This window comes from Sinocyclocheilus rhinocerous, unplaced genomic scaffold (assembly GCF_001515625.1).
Source record: "Sinocyclocheilus rhinocerous isolate Xijiao unplaced genomic scaffold, SAMN03320098_v1.1 scaffold1740, whole genome shotgun sequence".
NCBI classification, from domain to species: Eukaryota; Metazoa; Chordata; class Actinopteri; order Cypriniformes; family Cyprinidae; genus Sinocyclocheilus; species Sinocyclocheilus rhinocerous.
This window is the reverse complement of record NW_015651446.1, coordinates 1,387,511-1,395,215: the sequence shown is the minus strand read 5'-3', so window position 1 is coordinate 1,395,215 and position 7,705 is coordinate 1,387,511. Positions and strand designations below refer to the sequence as shown.

General features: G+C 38.0%; 1 protein-coding gene across 1 annotated transcript in view; it reads right to left on the bottom strand.

Moving 5' to 3' along the window:
* Window positions 1–6,125, bottom strand: part of LOC107712795 (putative ferric-chelate reductase 1) — a 9,155-nt gene extending 3,030 nt beyond the window's left edge. The window contains exons 1-14 of the mRNA XM_016518130.1: window positions 6,066–6,125; window positions 5,800–5,980; window positions 5,023–5,159; window positions 4,653–4,750; window positions 4,426–4,531; window positions 4,117–4,308; window positions 3,821–3,922; window positions 3,594–3,741; window positions 1,831–1,944; window positions 1,626–1,741; window positions 653–739; window positions 453–544; window positions 307–365; window positions 81–221 (exon numbers count right to left, since the gene is read on the bottom strand). Coding sequence (XP_016373616.1) covers window positions 81–221; window positions 307–365; window positions 453–544; window positions 653–739; window positions 1,626–1,741; window positions 1,831–1,944; window positions 3,594–3,741; window positions 3,821–3,922; window positions 4,117–4,308; window positions 4,426–4,531; window positions 4,653–4,750; window positions 5,023–5,159; window positions 5,800–5,980 — 1,573 coding nt within the window. The 5' untranslated portion in view covers window positions 6,066–6,125. The remainder of the gene's footprint in view (window positions 1–80; window positions 222–306; window positions 366–452; window positions 545–652; window positions 740–1,625; window positions 1,742–1,830; window positions 1,945–3,593; window positions 3,742–3,820; window positions 3,923–4,116; window positions 4,309–4,425; window positions 4,532–4,652; window positions 4,751–5,022; window positions 5,160–5,799; window positions 5,981–6,065) is intronic.
* Window positions 6,126–7,705: the final 1,580 nt, after the last annotated feature.

The window sequence follows — 7,705 nt, the reverse complement described above, 5'->3', positions numbered from 1 at the left end:
TTAAAAAAAAAAAAAAATATATATATATATATATAAAATAAAAAAAAATTTAAAATAACTTTATGTAAATGTAGTATTACCTTTTTTCTTGGCGCGCAAGTTAAGATCTTGAAGAATATACATCAGAGCCTCCCAGGTAACAAAACCTCCCATAACTTTCAACATCCATCCATCCTCCTTATATTCTTCAAACAGTGCCAGACCAGTGAAAATTGCAGCAACTGTGTCACAGAATAAAAAGAGATATTGTTTTAGATATTGAGGAAATGGAAGACATTGCTGAAGATAATAAAGTTGCTGTCATACCTGCGAGGCCTTTGATAGCTAAAGCAATGAAGGAATGGGCCCAGTTGAAAACAAATCTCCTGCAAAAAAAAAAAAAACATCACATTAAAGTGATGCTTCCCCCTCATTTGTCCATTTCTTATTTGGTTAAGAGAAGTTTCTCTCACCGTTCATGTTGCGGCTCACAGCGGAAAGCAGCAACTATGGGCTGAATAAGACTGAGGATCATCACCAAACAGCCCAGGACAGGATGAGCCCCCTACACACACACACACAGATAAAATACTGAATTACAGAGACACTTCACTTTAAACATCTGAAATTATTTTTTTGAAATTATTTTCTTCTTTGATTTATTTTAGCATACCCCACTCCAATCCCGGGCATAAGAAAACACCAGTATGAATGCAATGGCCGTGGCAGTGACTGACAGGGCCATCAGAGACACATGGGCCTTTGGAACAAGAAATAAATCATATTTAGCTATTTTAACACATTTAACAGGTTAAACTTACTGCAGGTCTTTAACAACATTACATAATGCTTTAAAATCAATCCATGTGCATTCAAATGAAAATGTATTAAAACAGATAAAACACACAATTTGAATGTACATTAGCTACATCCAGTCCAATCATTTTTAAGAGTGCTGATATTGTGCTGAAATGTAACTTACTCAATATTATCTTTGTATTTATAGAACAGTTGTATAAAAGTATTATCGGGCTGTAATCTGTTAAATGTTATATTATGCAAAAAGGTTGTTAATGACAAGTGATGTTCACACACCATAAGCTTCTTATCTTATCTTGCTCACACTAACTGCGCACATACTTATTACTGCAAAGCATTTATCAAGGAAATTTTACCACTGTTATGCTGAAGAAACAGATATGTCGACATGACACATGTAATGCACTTACAAATGAGCTGATGAGCTAGAAAAAGCGGCTCACATGGGCAGGACTTTTTTTTGGCATATATAGAGCTTAAATTTGTTAAGTTGTTTATAGTGTAAACAGGAGAAAAAAAATGAAATCCAGAATCCACATTTTTACAGTCCTGATCCAGCCAAATTCACGTGTGATTTTTAAGCATAGAAGTTGAACATGGCACTAACAACACCTAGGTCATGGGTTTGATTGCATAAATTTACAAATGTATACCTTGCATGCAATAAAAACATTTGTCAAATGCATATGCATAAATCTGCAATATGGTTACTAAACCTGATTACAGTATCTAAATGAATGGATCAGATTTGATAATTTACACAGAGCGCGCAGTCAGTTTGAAAGATTTGTGCAGTGTGAGGAGTGTAAAAACAGATCGCAACTTACCATAAACCAGAAATCTTTACCACAGCAACCATGGTCCTTGGCAACTCCCTTTAAATAGCGTGCTATGAGCATTCCTATACTGCCCGTGGTCATCCAGGAGATTAACATAAGGCAGCCTGGAACAGACCAGTATCATTAGGACCACAATAACGCTGATATGATGCTCTAATGTGAATCCAGATGCAGTCTCTCGTGATGTACTCACCGTGGGCTTTAACAATCACTGGGAATTCTTCAGCACCTGTAATGACCTGGCTTGGATCCTGTAAATTAGCCTTTGTACTACTGACATATTTACTTGTGTGGATCTGGATGTTACCTACAAAAAAATGAAGATTATGCCATCATTTACTCATGCTATTCCACTTCTTCTTCCAGAAAACACAAAAGGAGATCTTTTAAAGAACGTTCATGCTGCTCGTTTGCATACAATAAAAGGATACAGTGACTAGGGACAGTCAAGCTTGAAAAAAACCACCATAAAATTAGCGTAAGAGTCCATACTTTCAGTGCACCATATTACAAGTCTTCTGAAGCCAATCGATAGCTTTCTTGGAGGAATTTTCATTATTCACTGACAATCTTACCTTGTGTATATTCAAACTTTCTAAGCATTCTGCTAAACATTTTTATATGTGTTTGACAGTGGCAAAAGTGAAACACTTTCTTTCTAGTAAAGACCTTGAAATTGTAATTCATGCACTAATTTCCTCTCGACTGGATTACCGTAACACTCTGTACATTGGCCTACCTAAATCTACACTGTCTCGGGTTACAGACTGTTTAAAATGCAGCAGCCAGATTGTTAACAGAAACAAAGAAAAGGGATCATATCTCCCCTGTCCTTGCCTCATTGCATTGGCTCCCTATAAAATTTAGATTCGACTTTAAGATTCTTCTTTTGGCATACAAGGCATTGCATAATTCTGCCCCAAGTTATATTTGTGATCTTATTAGGCCATATACAGCCTCTAGGTCATTAAGATCTTGTGATCAGTTACTTTTATCTGTCCCTCGTACTCATTGTAAATCAAAAGGTGATAGAGCTCTGTAGTTACCCTAAAGCTCTGGAACAGTCTACCTTTGAACATCAGGGCCTCTCCATCACTGGATGCTTTTAAATCCAGTTTAAAAACGTATTTTTACTCTCTAGCATTCGAGTGATGCGGTGTATGTGCTTTGAATAGTTGGTGTTCTATGAATATACATGTTGATTGATTTTGATACTTGTTTTTTTTTATCTCTATTTATGTCTCTTTTTCTACCCTCTTTTTCTTTTTTAAAATTCTGATTTATTTTTGACTTTGGATCAACTACGGTTGTGTTAAACTTGTGCTCTATAAATAAAATTTGCCTTGCCTTACACTCAGTTGACCTCAGTGTGAAAAGATGGACCTCAAAATCATACAGTCATTGATGGAAAGGGTTCAAATATGCAAAAGATGCTGGAAAACCAAAGAATTTGTGGGACCTGAAGGATTTTTCTGAAGAACAGTGGGCAGTTTAACTGTTCAGGACAAACAAGGGACTCATGAACAACTATCACAAAAAAAAAAAAAAAATGGCTGTGGATCATCCAGGTAACAACACCGTATTAAGCGCATGTAAACTTCTGAATGGGGTAATTTTTATAAATTCAACTATAATTTTCTCTTGTGGACTATATGTAAACGTCTTTCATGTGAAATATCTTATTCAGGTCAGTACTAAATAAAAAGTAACATGCATTTTGTATGATCCCTCTTATTTTGGTATAATAACATTTTTCAGTTACTGCAAAGTGTATGTAAAATTTTGACCACATCTGTATACATATACTGTATATTGCTATTATAATTATATAATTTCATTATTACTGTAATAATTATTTTATTTTATTAATAAAAAACATTATCAATATGAAATTATACTAAAATAACGCTACATTACATTTGACAATTTTTTTTAATATAACATAGAACCACAGACCTTGACTGCTGGCGGATCCTGCAGCAATCATGAGGTAGTATTCGCTAGTGGACGATGCTCTACTTCCCGTGCTAATGGCATTACGGGAAGTAAAAGAACAATTGATATTTCTATTCGTCAACGCTGTATTGATATTAGTCACATTCACCTGTAAACATAGAATATGTGTGAGTGATGATATCTAATCACATAACAGGTAGAAATGGTGGCACACTAGAGCAATGTACCAGTGAGAGAATAGTTGGAGCTGTTTTTCCTGTGGAAAAAGCGTGTTGCACTTGGAGGTTGCCACTGCTGTCCTTACCACAGATGTAGATGTCATCATTGCCCTGAAAATACAAACAAAAAAATGCAAACTTTTTAAAACCATATGAACATGATGTCTCATTGTTCCTGGGAAAACTAAATCACATATGGGGTTTGCAGATGTTTTTTTTGTGGATGCATAATTAGTCAGTGCTGACAGAGGTAGGTCTCCAAATAAGACTCAGCCCAGTTCAGCAGTTTCATGCTGATATCTCACCATTTCCTGGTCATCTGAAAACCCAATGGAGACATATCCGCTGGCCTGGCCAAACATTTCAATCCTCATTTCTGATTGGTTAGATGATGTCTGAACTGCCATGAAGTAACAGCCTGTGTTGGCAGTTGGGTCACAGTTGCTGGGCTGACTGAAGCAGACTTTGGTTTTCCCACAATCAGGATTTGATGAAACCTGAAATCAACAGAGCAATTTCTGCTGAATATAAAACAACATACAGTACAAAGAGATAGATAATTAATTTTCCTAGTTTTCATGTTTGTTTAGGTTTAAAATAAAAGCTAGACTTACAGTCTGAGTATTTGGGGTTGCAGAAGAAGTTCCTGTACCATTATATGCCACAGTAGAGCTCTTGACACCAACCCAAAAGGTAGAAAAACCTTTCGCAAATGTGGCTCTGAAATAACCCCAAATGTTCCATTACAAATCACACCGAGATATATAAATAATAATGACAAATAAGTATAAGTGTCACACAAATGATAAACAACACACTTAAGACATATTAAAAATTATACCTGAATTCTATATCGCCGAGCTGTCCAGATGTAGGGGCTGTCCATTTAGCTTGAATTGAACTTTTTTTACTGTCTGATGTGTGAGAGACTGCTCTATTCTGAATAATATAATAATAACACAATATAAAAATGACACAATTTCTGATAATTAGCCAATGTTATTTTAATAACAATAATAAAAACAGCTACACCAATGTCATCTCATACTAACGTATTAGCGAAATGGATATGAAATAACATATATAAAAATAAAATTATATAAGTAGCCTCAAGTGTACCACATTACCTGAATATAATATGGCATGATATATAATATTTGTTTGTGTTTCTTCTGCACCAAACACTATGTAAGTAATGTAGATAAACTCACAGCCACTCCATCGCAGGAGAGGAGCTGCACACTACTGTCCGTCACAGTAAAAGTGCCAATGAGAGTAGTAGATCCGACTCGACGTGCTTGTAACATAAACCCTTCAAACTGATATCCTGATTGGCTGTTTAACAATACTGAGAAAGAAGAAACAGTGGAACCTCTTTACATACATGAACTGATATCATGTGATGACCAGCTGTAAACAACATTTCACTGATTAGTCAATAGTGACTCAGGATAATCTGATTATAAATTATAAATTCATATAGTATAGTGTTGTGTAGTATAGTTTAGTATATACCATAAATGCATCACATTACATTTAGTAACAGTACTTTTTAAATACGCTATTGTATAAGCATTTATTACATAATAGCAACTAATTTCTAAAGGTTAGTTAAACATAGTATACTGCATAATAACAATAAAATTATTTTAATGGTAATTTATTATTAAGGTCTCATTTGTTAACATTAATGCATTCGCTAACATTAAGTAACAATATGATTAATATATTTAAAGTTAAATCTTGAAATATTTTTGTAAACTGTTTCCATTTATTGATTGTCTCTAAAATACTTAATAGCATAATAGTGCAAATGCATAATAGTTCTATTGTTTTATACTGTAGTACAAACTACTAAGTTTACACAGACCTGCTCAAGTTTTGTCTACATTCTAGAACTGAAACTTCATGAGGTAAAAATAACATTTATTCCCTAAACAGCTATGAAAGCTGTTTTCAAAGCAAAGTAGCTGCAGAATCAGCCCAACCTGTGATTTGATCTCCCTCTTTAAAGGTGGTCTTGTCGGCAGTGATGTTGAACGGAGCAGTGCTGCTCTGAGCGCTGTTAGACCCGTGATTAGGCGTCATAGATCCACACACTTCACTGACACGTCCGTTACCGTAACAGTGCACGACCCCGACACAGCAAAGGAGAACATACAGAAACATCTGTGGAGATTTACAAACTCACTATAAGTAGCGATATCAATGAACAGCGATGGGGAAGTAAAGAGAGAAGACGGAAAATAACAACCTTTCGAAGGAAAATTCGGTGGATGCTCCTGCTACTGCTGTGGCTTTGTTTTGGCTGAAACTACTGGTGTGCGCGCGCTCAAGAATTCAGTCACTGCTTCACTGTAAATAGTCTTGTTATTTGTGGGCGGGGTTTACCTGAACAGGTAACTGATGCTGTAATGCAGGCGATCATGAGATCCCATGACTCGCATGTACATATATGCAAGCAGTCTTTCCCTTTTTTTTAATTACAGTGTTGTGTTAGTAGCCTATATATAGTCACCTATGTTAGTATAGTTAACTGATTAAAATTTAACAGATAATTTCGATTATGATGTTTATGTTTTGTTTGTTTTTTTAATTTATTGTACTTCTGCTAAAACAATAAATACACAAGCTTACTTTCAGGCGCTTTTCATTTAAACACAGTAGGCCTGTCAATAAAAATATGAATCATGATTAATCTCAAGATTTCTAAAGAAAACAAAACAGATAATGTCTCGATTAGGTATTGTAACCCTCGTTCCTTGAAGGAGGGAACGGAGACGTCATGTCGGATGACCGACGAATTGGGATCTCGCTTAGAGAGACCAATCTACTTAGAGTGTAAACTAAACGAGCCAATGCACATTGGCATGCGATTATTGCATCCAGCTGCCGCTGATCACAGTGTGAGTATAAGTAGGCAGCCGGTGCAGCACATATTCAGGTTTTCGCTGAGGAGCCGAGCCGGTGACCCGGCCGCTCAGCGGTGGTACAGGAGCTGTGGCGACCGGACGTGACGTCTCCGTTCCCTCCTTCAGGGAACGAGGGTTACCATACGTAACCGAGACGTTCCCTTTCAGTCGGTCACTCTCGACGTCACGTCGGATGACCGACGAAATTGGGATCCTACTTAGAGGGACCAATCTACTTCGAGTGTAAACTAAACGAAACCAGGGAACGAGGGTTACATACGTAACCGAGACATTCCCTTTCAGTCGGTCACTCCGAGTCACGTCGGTGACCGACGAATTGGGATCCCTACCAAAGGGCCACAGGTACTGCCCCTTCCAGTGTCCTGTGGAAGCCTCCTGCGCCCCTTCTTTTGGCGCAGGCCGGGGCTTACCACAAGAAGACCAGTTACTGCTGCTATGGCACTACCCACTCAGTAAGACTGGATAACACTGGGAAAACGTACCCATACCACTTGGGACAGGAACGTTGCGGAAGCCCCATCCTTCCCGAAGGAGGTTTCGGAAGCACTTACACACATGGACAATTGCTTAGGTGCATATGGAAGATTAAATTGTAACCCTCTTGGAAATGGCAGAAGTCTGCTGGGGAAACACGGGCTCTGAGGCTATACCGTGGACTTTACACATATGGGATCCACTTAGGTCTCAACATATGGAACCCAGCCCTCTACCGGTTCTCACGGATTCATCGAGTGAGGGCCTGGCACCGGACGCTCCGCCACTTCTGGCTGCCGAGGGGACGGAGGAGATCGACAGGGTCTACGATATGGACTCTCTGGAGCAGTTTTAGCAAGCCGACCCCAAGCCGGGGCCTCTCAGTGCTTCTACCCGTTTGAGATGAGAACACGGGAGAATACCGGCTCCACACGAAGGTTATAGAATCTAGCGAACGTGTTGGGGTCGCCCAGCCCGCAGCTCTACA